At 54.9% G+C, this 19,385-nt stretch overlaps 1 protein-coding gene across 1 annotated transcript; it reads left to right on the plus strand.

Annotated features, from left to right (window-relative positions):
• Nucleotides 1-1,752: 1,752 nt before the first annotated feature.
• On the plus strand, nucleotides 1,753-19,293 carry EPHB4 (EPH receptor B4). The gene is made up of 17 exons (XM_081299431.1): nucleotides 1,753-2,275; nucleotides 4,930-5,000; nucleotides 5,223-5,510; nucleotides 5,996-6,392; nucleotides 8,164-8,319; nucleotides 8,493-8,825; nucleotides 9,089-9,213; nucleotides 9,571-9,736; nucleotides 11,253-11,355; nucleotides 11,548-11,612; nucleotides 11,734-11,847; nucleotides 11,951-12,198; nucleotides 15,653-15,868; nucleotides 16,165-16,314; nucleotides 16,729-16,922; nucleotides 17,012-17,167; nucleotides 18,287-19,293. The coding sequence occupies exons 1-17, from the start codon at nucleotides 2,224-2,226 to the stop codon at nucleotides 18,414-18,416; spliced, it is 2,964 nt and encodes a 987-aa protein (XP_081155557.1). The 5' UTR covers nucleotides 1,753-2,223; the 3' UTR covers nucleotides 18,417-19,293.
• Nucleotides 19,294-19,385: the final 92 nt, after the last annotated feature.

Consider the following 19,385-nt stretch of genomic DNA (forward strand, 5'->3'; position numbering starts at 1 on the left):
TGTCTTCCCTCTAGATGAGGGGCACTGATCCCCAGGGGTGAAGTACATAGGGTCCTGGTCTGACTAAAGCTGTATTACCTCTTCATCCCTCAGAGTCACCAGGCCTCATTTCCCTGTGCAGGGGCCCCTGTCTCCTCACCACTCAGGCTGACTCCTCTCTGCATAGTGAACTTTATCTCCCACTAAATGAGAAAAATTAAGCAATCCAAGGCCTGGAGCAGGGGGTGCATGGAGGGCAGAGCCCACCCAGAGGTTGAAGACAAAAGTGAGAGATTCAAATCCTGGTGCAGAGGCAGTGTGGGTGTGGATAAACAGGAGGGAGGAGCTGGATACAAGCAGGGAAGACTGAGTCTGGATGGGGAGGGAGGAGGGAATTCCCAGCCCCAGCCGGTCTGCCTGGCTCCAGCCAAGCCGGCTGTTTCCTGCCCTCTGTGACCCCCTACCCCGAGCAGGACCTAGGCTGGGCAGCGAGGAAGGGCAGGGGTGTGTGGAGCACCACTTGTGTCAGGAAGATAAGTGCACAGGGACAAGAGGTCATCCAGGGCCGGCTGTAGTCTCTGGGGGCTTAGGGCTCTTGACAGCCCCCAGGTGTCCCGGATGCCTCCTTCCCTGTGACTTGGCTCCTCAGTGCCTCCAGATACTGTCCTCCTTGATTATCTTCAGTCTAAGCTCTTTCCTTCTAGCCCTTGGGGGCCGGACTCTGGCAGCAGCACCCTGGAACCTCCACTATAGACACCCGAAGTAGAAGGGAGATTGGTGGGAGGAACATGGCTTTCCTGGACCCTCCCCTCTAACTGATGGATAGGGGGAGTTGGCAATGAGAGGAAGGGCCCCTCCCAGTCATCCTGAGGGCCCCCAGGAGACGGACAGGAAACAGCCTCAGGAAAGACAGCAGCAGCAGCCCCTCCAGCCCCAGTCCTCTGGGTCGTGGCTGCGGGCGGCAGGGACACCCCCCACAACCCCACTCCCGCCCCGCGCCCACACAAGAGTGAGAGTGAGAAGAGTGATTTGGAGCTATCCGGACCATCACCATCGGTTACGCCTACCTTTTATTTACCCTTGCTTCCTTGTTTTTTCTAGATTCCTCTTCATCTCAGCCTAGTTCCCCTGCCCTCTCTGCACATTTCAGCTCTGGGTTGCACGCACAGTAGGACCTCAATACTTAATGTGCATGAAGTTGAACGTCACAGAACGTCAGCTGCAATTATTGCCTGGGGACTTCTGGGAGGTCCTCCATTCTCAAAAGCCTCTACCCCTTTCTCCCTCCCCTTTCCCCCAAATGCAGTCTCCTGCACCAATTCGGGGACAGTGGGCACATCCAGGCCTGGAATCTGAAGTGCACAGCAAGGTCAGAATGAGCTTCGTATGCACATTTACTCGCACCTCGGTGCGGCTCTTCGCGTTGCTGCGTGTTTCTCTGCTCTTTGGTGCCTGCTGGGTTCGGGCCTGTCCCGAGGGTCCCAGGACCCTGGCCCCAACACGCGCGGTCCCAAGCAGGGCGCACGGCCACAGCGCACGTCTGGGCTGTCCTCCGGCTCCCCGCCCGCCGCCCCTCCCCCTTCTCCAAACTTTCTCTCAACTTCCCGACCTGCTCCATTGGGCTCCCAGCTCCGCTTCCCTCATGAATTATTCAGCAGCTTGCGAGCCAATCAGCCCGCCTGGCCCCCTCGTTGAGCCTGGGCTGGGGGGAGCTGCCCCCGCCCCCTGCACGCCCCTCCCTCCCGGGCAGGCACCGCCCGGCCCAGTCCCATTCCCGGCCCGGCCCGCCCGGCCCCGCGCTGTAGTCTCCCTCCCTCCCGCTCAGTCCCAGCTCGGGCTCCCACCCTCCCCGCCCGCGCGGAGCGCACTTGGCCGGGAGGCGCGAGCAGCGCCACTCCAGGGAGGGGGGGAGACCGCGAGCGGCCGGCCCACTTCCAGCCAGCCGGGGCGGGACCCCGAGGCCCCGAAGGGACCCCGACTCCAGCCACGTCTCGATCTGCGCCCGCCCAGCGCTCCCACTGCCAGGACGCCCCCAGGACGCCTCCTGCGCGCGCGGCAGGGACACGGGGCCACACCTGGGCGCCGCCGCCGGGTGCCCCGCGCGCCCGCATGGGCCAGCGCTGAGGGCCCCGATCGAGAGTCCCGCGCGGGGAGTTGGCGTCCACCCGCCCAGGGGAGGGTCAGACCTGGGGGGGCTAGGGCCCCCCAAACTCGGATCGGATCCAACCCGAGTGAGGCGGCGCCATGGAGCTCCGGGCGCTGCTCTGCTGGGCTTCGCTCACCGCCGCTTTAGAAGGTGAGTTTCCTTCGGGGCACCCCGCCATTTCTGGGGCCCCCAAAGTTGGGCCTCGGATTGGAGGGGCTGACCTCTCCCTGTACCTACCGGGGCACCCTGACCCCAAACGCTTCGGACCAATAGTGCTGGAGCGGGAGGGGGCGGGGAGGAGGCGGCCCGGCGGGGAGTGGAGTTTTCTTTTGTTTGGGAAAGAGATGGAGTCGAGCTCCGACCCGGACGTTCCCCTACCCCAGGCTCCCCAAACTCCTACCCCTAACGCCAGAGGCCCCTGGCAGCTTTGCCTTTCCTCCCCACCCCAGTCTTCAAAACTATCCCCAAAGTTTCTAACCCACTTCCCACCTCGGGCCAGACATGAAGGAGGGACGTTCCTGCAGGAACAACTGCAGACCAGCAGAACTATGTGCTAGGCCATAAAACGACCCCCACCGCCAATTCCTTAGCTTTCACACCTGGATCCTACAACTCCTCAACCCCGTCAGTATGGACACTCTCCAGTCACACTCCAGACCCCCAAATGGCTTGCCAGGCCACTGCCTTTACCCAGGGGGCCCCCTCCTGCATTTCCCCAGGCTGTACCCGCATCCCTTCAGATGCCATCTGGCCCCCTTCTCTGCTTGAGTCCTCGGCTTCCCTCCACCTCTGAGTGCCAGCAGAAGCTGCCCTAGATGGCCCTAAGTCATCCCCACTCAGCCCAGCTACCTAAGCCTCTAGACAACAGGTTTCTAATTTTTTGCTGTATGCCTGTCCAAATATTTATTCAAAGTCCATGAGACTCTCTCCCCTCCTCCCCCTCCTCTGGAGGGGCAGCCAGGAGTCCTCTAAACCCTCTTCTTGCATCCCTAATCTCCTTTTGGTGAGGCCCCCTCCCTTTCACTGCTGAGAATCAAAGGGTCTCTGGGGAGTGGGCCATGGGGGGCTGCTGACTGGAGGAATCAAAGCCAGTTGGAAAACCCTTCTCCCCTAGCTGGGCAGTGTGCTGCTCTGGGCTGGGGATCAAAGGCTGAGTATGGGAGGGAATGAGCAGAGACGCCCTGCTCAGAGACACCAGAAGAGAAGAACTGTGGGCCATGGGAAGAGGCGGCCAAGGGGGCTGAGAAACCTTCAGGACAAAGCATGATGGGGAGATGCAAAGAGGAAATGCCTAATCTCATGCCTGTTACCCTGGTGCTTTCCAAGCCCCATGACTATGAGGAGCGAATTTGCTTTACACACCTTATCTTTTATCTTCACTTTCTGCAACCTGGGAGAGGGAGGTCCTGTTGCCGCCATTGTACCGATGAGGAGACTGAGGCTTAGAAATGTTAAGTAATTTGCCCAGCACCGAGGTGTACCTTTAGGGGAGTTGTAAGGTGGGAGATAGCCGAGGAAGGAGAGAGTGACAGAGAAATGGAGGTGAGCAGAGAGTGGGGGAAAGAGAAGAGAGGCAAATTAACTGACTGATCAGAGTTGGAGATGGCAGGTCTGAGACGGGAGAGAAAGTGAGCCAGCTCTCCAAGCACCTAGGACAGCCCTGAAGCAGAGACAGTGTGTAAATTGGAGACAGGAAAACACTATCCACGCTGGAACAATGGAGGGTGGAGACGGCAGCCTCTATCCACCCGCTTCCCAGAACCCGGGCATCCTGTCCCCAACATGCTGGGCTGTCTCCTGCCACCCATGAGGGCCTTGGGCCTCACCTTGAGCTGGTCAGGTTCCTGCCTGCCCCCTGCCCACTGGACATCATCTGGTGGCTGCCCCACCCTTTCTCCCCTGCAACCCCTATGGGGGTGGGCCGTCCCTGTTCCAGGTGTGTTGCTGGCTTCCCTGGGAAGGCTCTGTCTGCTTCTCCCAGGTCCCCAGTCTCTTGCCCCCCACGTTGCCCTGGCCTCTGTGGGGATTCCCCCACCCTCCCTCCACCCTCTGCTGCGAGAGGCTGCAAGTTTCTCCTAATCCCCCTCCTTCCGTCAATGCCCTGCCCCCTCCCCTCCATGATGCCCGGCCCAACCAGGTGTGTTCACCCCTACCCCACACCCCTAAAATCTCCTCCCTTTTCCTTCCCGTAACCAAATCCAGATGTGAGAACTCTGGCAGGAGCCAGGGCGGGAACCCAAGCGTCCTGGCCTCCAGCACTTCCTCTTCTGATGGCAGTAAAGTGTGGGAAGGGGGGGCAGCTGTGCTTCAGGGGTACAGCACCACCTTGAAGGAGGGAAGGGCTGGAGTGTTTGGTGTGAAAGGGGGGTGGGGACTTGGAAGAGGAGTGGAGTTGGGATGGCAGGGAGGCCAACTCTGGGACTTTGGCAAGGGGAAGTAGAGCTTGAGGCTATTCTATAGGGACCATGGTGGGCGCCAGCAGCCCCCCTGCCCACGTGGGGTCTGTGCCAGAGCAGAGTTCTCTTAACACTTTGTGAGCCATGGACCTTTTCCCCTTCAAGCATTAGAACCCTCCTTCCTCCAGTCCTGAGATCAGCATGGTTACTGCCAGCTGCCGCAGATGGAGTTGGCACTAAAACCAGAGGCATGATGTCAGAGGGGGAGCAAAGGGGATGGCTTGACCCCTCCTCCTGTCCCCTGACTCCAGCTTGGAGCTACACAGAATCTCCTGCCTAAGAGATCTGGTCTTTGGGTCCCCCACCTCCACACTGCAAATCCTGACTTGGTCTCTCTGTCTCTCTTAGAGACTTTACTGAACACAAAATTGGAAACTGCCGATCTGAAGTGGGTGACATTCCCTCAGGTGGAGGGCCAGGTAAGAGCTGGAACTAGGAACTGGGGCCCAGGAGGGAAACTGAGGGAGGGGGGGCGCCAAGCCACTTGCTTCCCATGCCACCCCTACCCCTAGCTGGAGGCAGGTTGAACTGGGGTTCCTCCAAGCCGCTTCTAGCTCCCTCAGCCCCTGCGACCATCTGTCCATCATCCCTCCTCACCCTGGGAGGGACACCCCTGAGCCCAGTTCTTGCTCTTCGCACAGTGGGAGGAGCTGAGCGGCCTGGACGAGGAGCAGCACAGTGTGCGCACGTATGAGGTGTGCGACCTGCAGCGAGCCCCAGGCCTGGCTCACTGGCTGCGGACGGGCTGGGTCCCTCGTCGCGGCGCTGTGCACGTGTACGCCACGCTGCGCTTCACCATGCTCGAGTGCCTGTCTCTGCCGCGGGCCGGCCGTTCCTGCAAGGAGACTTTCACCGTCTTCTACTATGAGAGCGATGCAGACACAGCCACAGCCCTCACGCCGGCCTGGATGGAGAACCCCTACATCAAGGTACCCAGCGAGCGCCATGGATGAGCTTCCAAGGCCTTTGGCAGGGGCACTTGTTAGTTTCCGGAAGCAACTTGTCTTTTTAAGTTCCAGCACTCAGGTCCCACTCATCCTACTGGGACCGATTGATTCTTCCTGCCCTGGGTCCTATATCAGTCTGTGCACGTGCCTGTCACTACTGTGGTTCATTCATTTCTGTCTCCTTAGCTGGGGTCAGGCCCTGGCATGGCCTGTATGTCCATAAATGTTTGTAGAACATGTGAATGACTGGAAAGGGGGTTTTGGGGGGTTGGACACATCATAGGAACTGAGCAAGGATGAATGGACAGCTTTGGGACCTGCAGGAACGTTCATATTGGGGAAGGCAGTGGGAATGTTCCAGAATAGGAACCAAGGAGGTCAAGGAACGCGGAGCTGGGATGAAGTCAGTCTACCAGAAAATCAGAGGAGCTGGGGACAACGGCAGTAAGTCTCCCTCCACCCTGCAGGTGGACACAGTGGCTGCGGAGCATCTCACAAGGAAGCGCCCCGGGGCTGAGGCGACTGGGAAGGTGAACGTCAAGACGCTGCGTCTGGGCCCGCTCAGCAAGGCCGGCTTCTACCTGGCCTTCCAGGACCAGGGCGCCTGCATGGCCCTGCTGTCACTGCACCTCTTTTACAAGAAGTGCCCCCCACTGACGGTGAACCTGACCCACTTCCCAGAGACTGTACCTCGGGAGCTTGTGGTGCCTGTGGCTGGGAGCTGTGTAGCAGACGCTGTCCCTGCCCCTGGCCCCAGCCCCAGCCTCTACTGTCGAGAGGATGGCCAGTGGGCCGAGCAGCCGGTCATCGGCTGCAACTGTAACCCAGGGTTCGAGGCCACCGAGGGGAATACAAAGTGCCGAGGTGAGGACTAGAAGCTTGCTTGTGCCTTTCGAGAGGGTCCTGCACCCCAATCTTAAACTTTTCCACATTCTTTACTCTCTGACCACTTAGTTTTCAAAGCCTCCAGCTAAGTTTTGAGCTCCTCTTGATTCCAGGACTTCTCCCTTACTCTGTCCAACTCATCTTCTTTTGGTTGCTTTCTGGAAGCTGGTCTGGAAGACTGTTCTTGAGTAAGGGGGACACCTTGTTGGGCTCAGGACAGGACATATAGTTTCCATTCTGGTTCCTTGTGGGTTTTCTTGGACTCAATAAGTTCTCATTTGTCCTTTCTTTCGAGCAGAGCTTCTCTGTTTGCTTTTCTGAGATGGGGGTCTCACTCTTTTCCCCAGGCTGGCCCCGAACTCCTGAGCTCAGGAGATCCTCCTGCCTCAGCCTCCTGAGTTGGCTACTGTGTCTGGCTAGGGCAGGTCTTCCTAACCTGGGCTTTGTAGGTAGAATGGAGGGTACCTGTGAACTGTGGTGGAGGGGGAAAAAGACTTTATTTTCACGGCTTTTACCTAAAATTAGCCACTCATGCCCTACGGGATGTGAGCTCCAGTATTTGAAGTAGGATTTGAGGCTGATGCATTATCTACTTCATAGGTTTTACAGCCCATTCCAGGTGCCACAGGATCTCAGAATATTGTCATTGCTCATCATGACCTCAGTGTCACGAGGTTGAGACCTGCCCTGTATTTTTTTTTTTTTTTTTTTTAGTACCAGGGATTGAACTCAAGGGCAGTTGACCACTGAGCCACTTCCCCAGCCCTATTTTGTATTTTATTTAGAGACAGGGTCTCACTGAGTTGCTTAGCACCTCTCTTTTGCTGAGGCTGGCTTTGAACTCATGATCCTCCTGCCTCAGCCTCCCAAGCTGCTGCTGGGATTATAGGCGTGTGCCACCGCGCCCAGCCTGCCCCTGTTTCTTGCTAACCAAGAAATACATTGGTTGCTACATCACAAATTTGTTTCCTTTAATCCTTTGATCATTGTGTTGTAGCTTACTTGGTTTCCTTGGTAATCCTGTGTGTTTCTTTTTTTTTTTTTTTTAATATTTATTTATTTTAGTTCTCGGTGGACACAACATCTTTGTTTTGTATGTGGTGCTGAGGATCGAACCCGGGCCGCACGCATGCCAGGCGAGCGCGCTACCACTTGAGCCACATCCCCAGCCCATTCCTGTGTGTTTCGTGTTGTGTATTTCACATCGTTATTCCGAGCAGGGGTCTGAGGGCTGTACTAGACTGCTGCCAAGGTCGGGGTTAGAAAAGGTTACAACCCCTTATCCAAAAGGAGGTTTCGGTTTCTCTGGCAGAGCAGAGGTTTCTGATGTCTGCCATTCCACCTTAGCATTACATGCAACCTTAGAGGTAGCTGGACTTTTTTTTTTTTTTTTTTGGTACTGGGGATTGAACTCAGGGGCACTCAACCACTGAGCCACACCCCAACCCTATTTTGTATTTTATTTAGAGACAGGGCCTTGCTGAGTTGCTGAGGCTGGCTTTGAACTTGCACTCCTCCTGCCTCAGCCTCCTGAGCCTCTAGGATTACAGGCATATGCTACAGCACCTGGCCCCAGTCCTTTTTTTATTTCCTATTTTGAGACAGGGTCTCCCTAAGTTCCTGAAGTTGCCTTTGAACTTTTGATCCTCCTGTCTTGCCCTCCTGGCTTTCTGGGATCACAGGTGTGCACCATAGTGCCTGTGTCCGTCATGTTTTTGATAACCCACTCACTCTCTCCTCTTCTTCTTAGCCTGTGGCCAGGGCACCTTCAAGCCCGAGTCAGGAGAGGGGTCCTGCCAGCCATGTCCGGCCAACAGCCATTCTAACACCATCGGGTCCTCTGTCTGCCAGTGCCGCATTGGGTACTACCGGGCCCGTGCGGACCCCCAAGGCGCACCCTGCACCAGTAAGTGACCATCAGCCCGGTACCATTTATCAGGGAGGGAGTATGGACTTCTGGGGTGGACCCCATCACAGCCCTCATCCTTCCCAGCTTCCCCATGGCCCCTTGCCCTCTCCATGTCTGCATGTTCCCTGGCTGCCCTCCCCCTCTCTGTCTGACCCCCTGATTTCCTACAGCCCCTCCTTCTGCTCCAAGAAGTGTGGTTCCCCATCTGAATGGCTCCTCCCTGCACCTGGAATGGAGTGCGCCCCTCGAGTCTGGCGGCCGGGACGACCTCACCTACGCACTTCGCTGCCGAGAGTGTCGTCCAGGGGGGTCCTGCCTGCCCTGTGGGGGAGACCTGACCTTTGACCCCGGCCCCCGGGACCTGGTGGAGCCCTGGGTGGCTATTCGAGGGCTGCGTCCTGACTTCACCTATACTTTTGAGGTCACTGCCTTGAATGGCGTGTCCTCTTTAGCCACAGGGCCTGTCCCATTTGAGCCTGTCAACGTCACCACCGACCGGGAGGGTGAGATTTGGAGGGGGTAGGAGGCGGGAGTGGGAGTGGGATCCCTGGGAGGTACGGAGGGCCAAGGCTTGTGGGACCAGAAATGGAGGAGAAGGGAGGCTGGAGAGTTAAGGACAGGTCGGGCTCCAGAGAAGGCTAGGGGCAGAGGCGGTCCAAAGATGTTCTTGAAACAGCCTGAGGACTGAATCAGGTGTAGCCTGCAGAGCAATATGAGGGCTAGGTCTGCCTCGCAGCCGGGGCCCATGGCTGCCTGTCTCTCACAGTGCCCCCTGCAGTGTCTGACATCCGTGTGACACGGTCATCACCCAGCAGTTTGAGCTTGGCATGGGCTGTGCCACGAGCGCCCAGTGGGGCTGTTCTGGACTACGAGGTCAAGTACCATGAGAAGGTAAGACCAGGCTCTGGCCCTGGTGGTGGTGGTGATTTGTGGATCTGGCATTCATGGCAGTGCCACCTGAATTGCAGGCATCAGGTGGGCATTTGCTGTGTGACCTTAGGCCAGCCCTTTGGCCTCTCTGAGCCTCAGTTTTCTCATCTGTGAACTAGTGACAACAGTATCAGCATCACAGAATTGCTGCAAGGGTTAGGTTGACATAATGAGTGCAAAACACGCAGCACAGAGGTTGGGTGAGCTCTTAAGTGGGTGGTCCCGCCACTCACAGGGCCAATGGGCACAGGGGTTGGGGTGGGGCAGGAAGAATGGTGGCAGCTGGAGATTGTCTTACAGCCTCTTCCTCCTGAGCAGGGTGCAGAGGGCCCAAGCAGTGTACGGTTTTTAAAGACCTCAGAAAACCGCGCTGAGCTTCGGGGGCTGAAGCGGGGAGCCAGCTACCTCGTCCAGGTGCGGGCACGCTCTGAGGCCGGCTACGGGCCCTTTGGCCAGGAACATCACAGTCAGACCCAGCTGGATGGTGAGCCTGGGGAGCTGGACCAGGGTTGGGGTGCTGCCCCTGCCACAGAAGGAGGCCGTGCCTCTGTCCCATGATGCTCTTGGGTCACAGCCTCATTTTCCTCTTTCAACCCATGAGGCACAGCCAAGTGCAGAGGGAGCATCTAGGGCGTAACCAGCTACACCAACATCTGGGTGTGAGGTTGGCTTGGTGGCTTACCAGCCGTGTGACCTTTAACAGCCCTTCACTCATGATTCCCCATCCAGTAAATGGGAAAATCATGAAGCCTTTATTACATGGGGCTTTGAGGATCAAATGAGGTAACGTGTTGGTTTTATTTCTTTATATATTTTGTGGTAATGGGGGTTGAATCCAGAGCCGCTCTACCTCTGAGCCTCATCCCCAGCCCCGTTTTCTTTCTTTTACTTTAAGACAAAGTCTCACTAAGTTTTGAAGCTGGCCTTGAACTTTCAATCCTCCTGCCTCAGCCTTTTGAATCACTGGGATTACAGTCGCATACCTAGGGGACCAGCCTCTTTGCAGCTGAATTTTAATCCTAGTAATCCATTGTATGAGCTGGGCGATGTGGTGAGGGGAGGCTGAGGCAGGAGGATTGCAAGTTGAAGGCCAGTCTGTACAAATTAGTGAGACCCTGTCTTTTTTTTTTTTTTTTTTTTTTTTTAGAAAGAGAGAGAGAGAGAAAGAATTTTTTAATATTTATTTTTTAGTTATCGGCGGACACAACATCTTTGTTTGTATGTGGTGCTGAGGATCGAACCCGGGCCGCACAAATGCCAGGCGAGCGTGCTACCGCTTGAGCCACATCCCCAGCCTAAGACCCTGTCTTAAAATAAAAAATAAAAAGGGCTGTGGGCCGGGCGTGGTGGCGCATGCCTGTAATCCCAGAGGCTTGGGAGGCTGAGACAGGAGAAATGCAAGTTCAAAGCCAGCCTCAGTAACTTCTAGGTGCTAAGCAACTCAGTGAGACCCTGTCTCTAAATAAAATACAAAATAGGGCTGGGAATGGGGCTCAGTGGTTGAGTGCCCCTGAGTTCCATCCCCCGTGTACCCCCCAAAAAAAGGGGGCACTGTGGATGTAGCTCAGTGGTAAAGCACCCCTGGATTCAATTCCCAGTACCACCGAAACAAAAGCATTGTATGAAATTTGTGAATATAGCACATTTTCTTTATTCGTTCATTGATTGGTGGACATTTGGGTCTCCATTTTTTGGTTAGAAATCTTAATTTTCATCTTTGATCTTTCACTCAAATGAGACTTTTTGTGGATCCCAATCTGATCAAAACCAAATTAAAACCGCTCTGGCAGTTAGAAAGTTGAAAAATGTCCCGCCTTGTCCTGGGGGACTTCCGAGGAGCCCATGGGATATGGAAGGCAGTTTGAAGGCCATTGTTCTCTCCCCGACCTGTGCTGCTGGGCTGGAGCCTGTCCTCAGGAGACCTCAGATCATTGTTGGAGGCTGGGACTTGGGGCTGCAGGGCCCTTGCGGTCCACTGACTGGGGCCTCTCCTCCCCTAGAGAGTGAGAGCTGGCGGGAGCAGCTGGCCCTGATAGCAGGCACAGCGGTCGTTGGTGTGGTCCTGGTCCTGGTGGTCATTGTCATTGCTGTCCTCTGCCTCAGGTAAGGGTTTTGGGTATCTGGAGGGTCCTGGAGGTCCCTGGAAGCCCTGGGTGAATGGCCACCTGTCCTTGGGCTCCAGGGCCAGCCTTTCTGTCTGCCCCACTGGGCTGTTTTCCTTTGAAGTCTTCTCTGACCCCTGCTCCTTCTGCAGAGATGTGACTCGGTTTACCTTTTCTTCCCCATTGGCTCCAGGAAGCAGAGCAACGGGAGGGAGGCCGAATACTCGGACAAACACGGGCAGTATCTCATCGGGCATGGTAGGTGGGCCTCTGCTAAGGGAGGTCGGGGCTGGGGACCTGAGCAGTGAGCACGAGTCAGGGTGTCCGAGTCCCATGGCAGTCACTCTTGGCTAACAGGGTCCCCTGTGTGACCCCTCAGGTACGAAGGTCTACATTGACCCCTTCACATATGAAGACCCCAATGAGGCTGTGAGGGAGTTCGCCAAAGAGATCGATGTCTCCTATGTGAAGATTGAGGAGGTGATAGGTGCAGGTGAGAGGAGGGCGCATCTGGGAGTGGGCGGGGCGGCGGCAGAAGGGATGGCAGGGCTGCACCCAGGCAGGAGGGGAGTCAATTCTTGGTGTCCCCCTTGAAGGCGAGTTTGGTGAGGTGTGCCGGGGGCGACTGAAGGCCCCTGGGAAGAAGGAGAGCTGTGTGGCCATCAAGACCCTAAAGGGGGGCTACACCGAACGGCAGCGGCGTGAGTTCCTGAGCGAGGCCTCCATCATGGGCCAGTTTGAGCACCCCAACATCATCCGCCTGGAGGGCGTGGTCACCAACAGTGTGCCTGTTATGATCCTCACTGAGTTCATGGAGAACGGAGCCCTGGACTCTTTCCTGCGGGTAAGACACCCCACTCGCTACCCACACCCACCCTGTACCCCCCCAGGGCAGCCAAACAGCAGGGGTCAGTGGGGATCAGAGCCCAGCACAGCAGAGCCCAGATCAGCCGCCAGCCCTCTCCTCGGGCCAAGCTCTGGCTTGGTTGTTCCTTCAGGAAAGTTCAAGTTCCTGAGACTAGTCTTTCCTTGGACCTGTGTGGGGCCAGCTGACCCCACACAGGTAGGGGCTGGGGACAAGAGCAGTGAGCAAGACCAGCTGAGAAGCAGTCATTCTTTTGACAAACATTTTTTGGTACTGGGGATTGAACTTGAGCATTTAACCAGTGAGCCATATTTCTAGCCCCTTTTTGTATTTTATTTAGAGACACCGTCTCACTTAGTGCCTCACTAAGTTGCTGAGGCTGCTTTGAACTCGCGACCCTCCTGCCTCAGCCTTCCTAGCTGCTGGGATTACAGGCGTGCGCCACCTCGCCTGGCTCTTTTGACAAATATTTACTGAGCACCTGTTATGCACCGGCCCCTATCCCAGGCCCCGGGAACAATGCCATGAGTACAGCAGCTGGGTTTTCTGCTCTTGGAGAGCAGACAGTCTCATGGCAGTTAACAAGTAAACAAACAAGCTTTTCAAATAAGTAAACACACCATTGCAGTGTAAAAAGAAACAAAATCAGAGGGATCTTGGAACGATGGTGGGAGATGAGGCAGGAAGCACTTATTTTATTTTTGTCACTTCTGCTGAATTTTAAGCTTTACTGGGTGTCTTTTAAAAATAAATCAGGGCTAGGGTTATGGCTCAGAGGTAAAGTGCTCTCCTAGCATGTGTGAGGCACTGGGTTCGATCCTCAGCACCACATAAAGTAAAATAAAGACATTGTGTCCACCTGTAACTGAAAAATAAATATTTAAAAATAGATAAAAATAAATAAAAATCAAAATGTTTTTCTGCATAGTAAAATGACAGTGCATCTCACAGAATTACAATGATTCTTTAGTACCATCTAATGAACATCCAGTTGATATTCACATTTTCCCACTTGTTCCCAAAATGTCCTTTATTGTTGGTTATTTCAAACCCAGGATCCAATTCAGGACCAGACATTGCACCTGAGCTTGTCATGACACTGACATGCTGAGGACCTGGGCTTCTTGTCCCCATGAATGTCCCACCTTCTGAATATATGGGTTCATCTTTGTGGGGCTATTTATTTATTTGGTTTTACTTTCCTGGGGATTGAACTCAGGGGTGCTCTACCACTGAGCTTTTTTTTTTTCCCCCAGCCATTTTTATTTTTTACTTTGAGACAGGATCCTATTAAGTTGCCCAGGCTGACCTTGAACTTGTGATCTCCTGCCTCAGCCTCCAGAGTCACTGGGATCATAGATGTGTGTCACTGCACCCAGCTCCTACTGGGGTCATTTAGCTCGTTTCTCTTTCTGATGTTTTGATAAGTTGGAAATAAAACATTTATGGCTGCCCTGTATTTCACACGGGTCCCATGGGTGGACAGTCACTTTGGCCCCTTCTATATAAGTGTTGCTGGGACAGATCCTGGAGTGTCAAGAGGACAGCCTTACTCCTCCCTGTGGTCATAAGGAGTCTGTGATGTGATGTTGGGACTCTACAGAGGTCGTGTTGCAGGGAGGTGAGGAGGTAGAAGGGAGAAGAGATGACATTTGGGTAGACGAGAAAGAGCCAGTCATGAGAAGATGGGGACGAGGTGCGGGATGAGAGTGGACACCCACAATAGGCCGGAAGGAACTCTGCATGTTTAACAAACAGGCTAGTAGCAGGGTGTGGTGGTACACGCCTGTCATCCCAACGGCTGGGGAGGCTGAGGCAGGAGGATCACGAGTTCAAAGCCAGTCTCAGCAATTCAGCAAGACCCTGTCTCTAAATAAAATATAAAAAGGGGTGGGGTTGTGGCTCAGTGGTTGAGCACCCTGATACAAAAAGAAAAAAGAAAAAGGCTAGTGAGGTTGAGCAGAGGAGCAGTAGTAGGTCTTGCAATGGGGGTGGGAGGAGACGCCTTTGGAGGAATTTAGGCTGGACAGTGAGATGATTGAAAGAGGTCCCTTTAGGGTGCTGGGGAGCCAGTGCCACCACAAGCAGCCAGTGAATAGACTGCTGCAGCCCTTTAGGGGTGGAGCAAAGTGGTTGGACTGGGGACACATTTAGGAATCATCAGGGCCAGCAGATTCCTGTGGATTGCAAGTGGCAGGTGAGCGTGGAGGAATCCCAGGAAACTCTGAGATCTCCTGCCTGACCACTGCTAAGTGGCGTTTTCATAAACTGAGATGGGGAGCATAGGGCAGATGGGTGCGGGACTGGAGGATGAATCCAGAATTTGATTCTTGGCCTGTGGGTCCCTGAACCTGCAGGGCTACAGAGGGTCCCTTGTAACCCAGCAGAACCAGAAGGTAGGATCAGTTAATTCCGTCTGCCTGGTCAGTTTACCTGATGGACACTCTGGAGAGTTTTGTTTCTGGTTTTTGCAGGGCAGGGACTGAACCCAGGGCCTGTGCATACCAGGCAAGCGCTCATTCTACCATATCCCCAGCCAGAGAGTAGACTCTGAAAAAGTCAAGGTTGGGCTTTAGACCTCAGCTTTGGTGCTGTGTGCCCCAGTTTCTCACTGTTCTCTTGCATAGTCATACAGTGTGCTGAAGTTTGAGGCTGGATCAGGATGAAGACATTTCTACCGGTAGACACGCAGCCCAGAGCACACTTCTAACTGTCCGGACTCTGGCTGTCACCCAAGGAGCATGTTAGATTAAAAGCACTGGTTATTTTCTGAGTGTAAAGCACTGTACTAAGTTAAATGGAAGAAAAAAAATTTAAATCATCTCCTTGTCTTTTTTTTTTTTCTTTTTGGTGTCAGGGATTAAACCCAGGGGCACTAAACCACTGAGCCACATCCCCAATCCCTTTTTTGTATATAGACATGATTATTTATTTTTATGTGGTGCTGCTGAGGATCGAACCCAGGGTCTCACACATACGAGGCGAGTCCTCCACCACTGAGCCACAACCCCAGACCCCCCAATCCTTTTTTATATTTTATTTAGAGACAGTCTCACTGAGTTGCTTAGGTCCTTGCTAAATTGCTGAGGCTGGCTTTGAACTCATGATCCTCCTGCCTCGGCTTCCCGAACCACTGGCATTGTAGGTGTGCACCTCTGTGCCTGGCTTATCTCCTTAATAGTCTTATCAAGAAAGACCCGAATGCAGATCTTTGAAACAGGAAGGAGGATAGGCATTGTATGATGATGTCATAGTAAGAGCTAATCGAAGGCAAGGTGAGAGAGGAGGAGGGCTCAACTGGGGAAGCTAGTAGGCTTCCCTACAGGTGAGTTGAGAGACCGATCTGCAAATGACAGGGTTTAGGAAACACAGGGAGGGAGAAGAGTGGGCAGAGCGGTCCTAACCAAGCTCCTCTTTCCTGTTGGTTGTTCAGCTGAACGACGGGCAGTTTACGGTCATCCAGCTGGTGGGCATGTTGCGGGGCATTGCCTCTGGCATGCGGTACCTTGCTGAGATGAGCTATGTCCACCGAGACCTGGCTGCCCGCAACATCCTGGTCAACAGCAACCTAGTCTGCAAGGTCTCTGACTTTGGCCTTTCCCGATTCCTGGAGGAGAACTCTTCTGATCCCACCTATACGAGCTCTCTGGTGAGTCTGCGGACCAGGGGATGAACCAGATTCCCAGGGCTACGTGGGGAGGGCAGGTTGGAAAGGTAGGAGGCTGAGGAATTGCAGCTCTGGACCAGGACAGGATACGTGTTCAGACTGAAGGAGAATCAATTTCTGGATATTTAAGGAAAGAACAGAATTGGGGAGGGGAGGACTTAGGTCCCAGAAACAAAGAAGGCCTGAGCTAGGGGGAAAAGAGCAAAGTCAGGGGGCCGGGTGCTGTGTGCCTGGGTCCTGGGTGTCCCTGAGTCCATCTTTTCCTCCTCGTCCTGCAGGGAGGAAAGATTCCCATCCGTTGGACGGCCCCTGAGGCCATTGCCTTCCGAAAGTTCACATCTGCCAGCGACGCCTGGAGCTATGGGATTGTGATGTGGGAGGTGATGTCTTTTGGGGAACGGCCCTACTGGGACATGAGCAATCAGGACGTAAGTGTCCCTGGGTCCCACCAAGCATTCTGGGGTGTTCTCTCACCTGGAATATGGGGTGGGGGTGGAAGTTTCCAGACTCATTACAGGCAGTTTGGGGGGGCGTGGCACAAAGAAGAGGTGATCTGCTCAGAAGAGTCTGATCTAGCATATTTGGGTCACAGGGATACAGGTGTGGAGGGCAGGATTTGGAGGTTACACATCCAGATCAAAGCCCAAGAACTTCTGGGGTATCCAGCCACAGCCACAGCCAGCCTCAAGAACAGCCAGAAGGACTCCCAGATGTGTGATTCTGGGGGCTGTAGCTCCCATCCTGGCATGGGCTATGTTGTCATTCCTGGATGCCCTTTGGCATCTCCCTTCTTCAGGGACAGCGAGAGACAGCCTCACTCTGTGTTTCTTCCCATCACCCAGGTGATCAATGCCATTGAGCAGGACTATCGGCTGCCCCCGCCCCCAGACTGCCCCACCTCCCTCCACCAGCTCATGCTGGACTGTTGGCAGAAGGATCGGAATGCCCGGCCCCGCTTCCCCCAGGTGGTCAGTGCCCTCGACAAGATGATCCGGAACCCTGCCAGCCTCAAAATCGTGGCCAGGGAGAATGGCGGGTGAGGACCCCAAAGAAGAGCCCTCCTCCTTCCCCCATTCCCCCCCCCCCCCAGAGCAGAGGTCAGCATTCCCCCCCTCCCCCCTGCAGTGCCTCTCACCCTCTCCTGGATCAGCGGCAACCTCACTATTCGGCTTTTGGCTCTGTGGGCGAATGGCTTCGAGCCATCAAGATGGGGAGATACGAAGAAAGTTTTGCAGCAGCTGGGTTTGGCTCTTTCGAGCTGGTCAGCCAGATCTCCGCCGAGTAAGTGGAAGAGATCGAAAGTAGAGGGCACCTGGGGGCAGCCAGCGAGGGGGCCAGAGCCAGGCCCTTAGGTTCAGCAGGGGTCTTTGGGGTCAACCTCCAGGGCCAGTATCCCCTCCGTGGAGCAGAGCTAAGGACTTCAGAGTGTCCCTAGAGCAACCCCCCAAGTAGTAACACCTACGTCCCTAGAGTAACCCCCCAAGTAGTAACAGCTACCGGGGCTGCCCGCAGGGGCCTTGGGGATCAGCACACCCCACTCATCTCCCGGAGCCACCTCAGCCCGGGTCAGCCCTTCCGCTCCCAGTTTGTATCTATCTTTGTGCTTCTATCTACATTCCAGACCCAACTCTCACCCTAACGTGTCAACTCCGCTTCTCTTTTCCCACCCATAAAAGGAGAAGGTTTTGGAGATCCTTCCCGGCTTTAATGTTAAATGGTTTTATGATTCCACGGCCTCCCAAACAACTCTTCTCCCCGGGTTGGCCCCTGGGACTCCTCCTTTCTGCCTTCCCATTTCTCTCCCAAGGCCTCTACTTACCCAGGTTTGAGTAATAGCAATAGAAGTCTGGAGTCAGAGGAACCCTGGCAAGGCCAGTCCCTTGCCCACCTGCCCTGCTGGGCCAGGGTCTCACCTCCCTAACCTGCTACAGCTTCTCCTGTCTCGGGGTCCTATCCAGTCTCACCCTCCTTTGTCCCTTATCTCAGACTCCGGGAACCAGGAGCTTCCCCTTCCCCTCCACCCAGTTCTTCCTTTCTCTCTTCCTGGCCTATTTATTCTCACTTCTCCTTTCCCCTCTAAAGCAGTTTGTGCGGCCTTTTCTCCCCCTGCCACTTTGTGCTTCTGCAATTCCGCCCTGATGCCCCCCCTTGGAGAGACCGAGCTGAGACCCAGCCCCACCACCTACTGCAGCTGCACACAAGGCCACCCCCCCACACCCCTGACCCGCACCTACATAGGAACTGCCCTATAACTAATGACCTATTACCCGTCTGCCCTGCTGGCCTTCCTGATTGGCTGACAATTCCAAAGCCGAGAAAGGGTGGGGGGCCTGGAACTAAGCAAGAAGGGTGCCCCCCCCCCCCAAGCCCTATGGCTCACTTAGTCCTATTATTCCACAGGGATCTGCTCCGAATTGGAGTCACTCTGGCTGGACACCAGAAGAAAATCTTGGCTAGTGTCCAGCATATGAAGTCCCAAGTCAAGCCTGGAGCTCCGGGTGGGACAGGAGGACAAGCCCCTCAGTACTGACCTCCAGGAATTCTTCACCCCAGGGGCATGGCCTCCCCTTTTTCCTGGGGTAAAGTCGGGTGGGGTCTCACAGAGGCCCCCATCCCTGGCCCCACTGGATTGCACTTTGAACCCATAGGTGTGGAGAGTTGGCAATTTGGAGAGACAGGACTTGGGGTTTGTGCTATATCACATCCTGTCCCCTCCGGGCGGGAAACCCCAAACCCCAGGGTGAGGGCACCTTTCCCTCAGAACTGGGTGTGACCAGAGGGAAAGGAAGCACCCATAATCTCCCAGCTTCCCCAGAGGGCTCCCCAGGTGCTCCCTCACCTCCATGGGCATGTTCTTGCAGACCAAAGAGAGGGTGACCAGCCTGCCAGCTGGGAGTGGAGCGCTGTCCCAGGAGGCAGGAAGGGGTGTCATGCAATGACACAGTCATTGATCTTTGATGCCCCGACTTGCTGCTGTTGCCACCGAACTCAATCATTCTTCCTTGTAAATGCCCCTCCCCCATCTGCTGCCTTCATATTGAAGGTTCTTGAGTTTTATTTTTTTGTTCTTGGTCTTCATTCCCTCCCTCCCCTCTTTCTGTTTTGTTTTTCTGCCATCCCAGTCCTTATTTTTTGTTTTGGAGGGCACCTGTTTCTCCTCTCCTCCTTTGCCCAAGGTTGAAACAGGGACCCTTCGAAGTGTCTTGTTTCCAGAGCAGTGCCTTGGTCACACCACAGTCCCAGATGGTTCCCTGCCCCCCAAATCCCCCCAAGCTGTGTCAGTGAGGGAAGTGTGGGGAAGGGGGCTGTGGTGGAAACCAGAGACAGACGCTGGTGCTTGGAGGGGTCCTTAAATTATATTTAAAAAGAAACTTTTTTTTGTATAAATAAAAGAAAATGGGACATGTCCCAGTTCTGGGGGTGATTGCGAGCCAGGATGGACTAGATTTCCAAGGACAGTGGGGTCTGGGTCAGGCAGCGGAGCTGTGGGGGCCTGAGT

The sequence above is a fragment of the Spermophilus citellus genome (assembly GCF_964194105.1).
Source record: "Spermophilus citellus genome assembly, chromosome: 6".
Classification (NCBI taxonomy): Eukaryota; Metazoa; Chordata; class Mammalia; order Rodentia; family Sciuridae; genus Spermophilus; species Spermophilus citellus.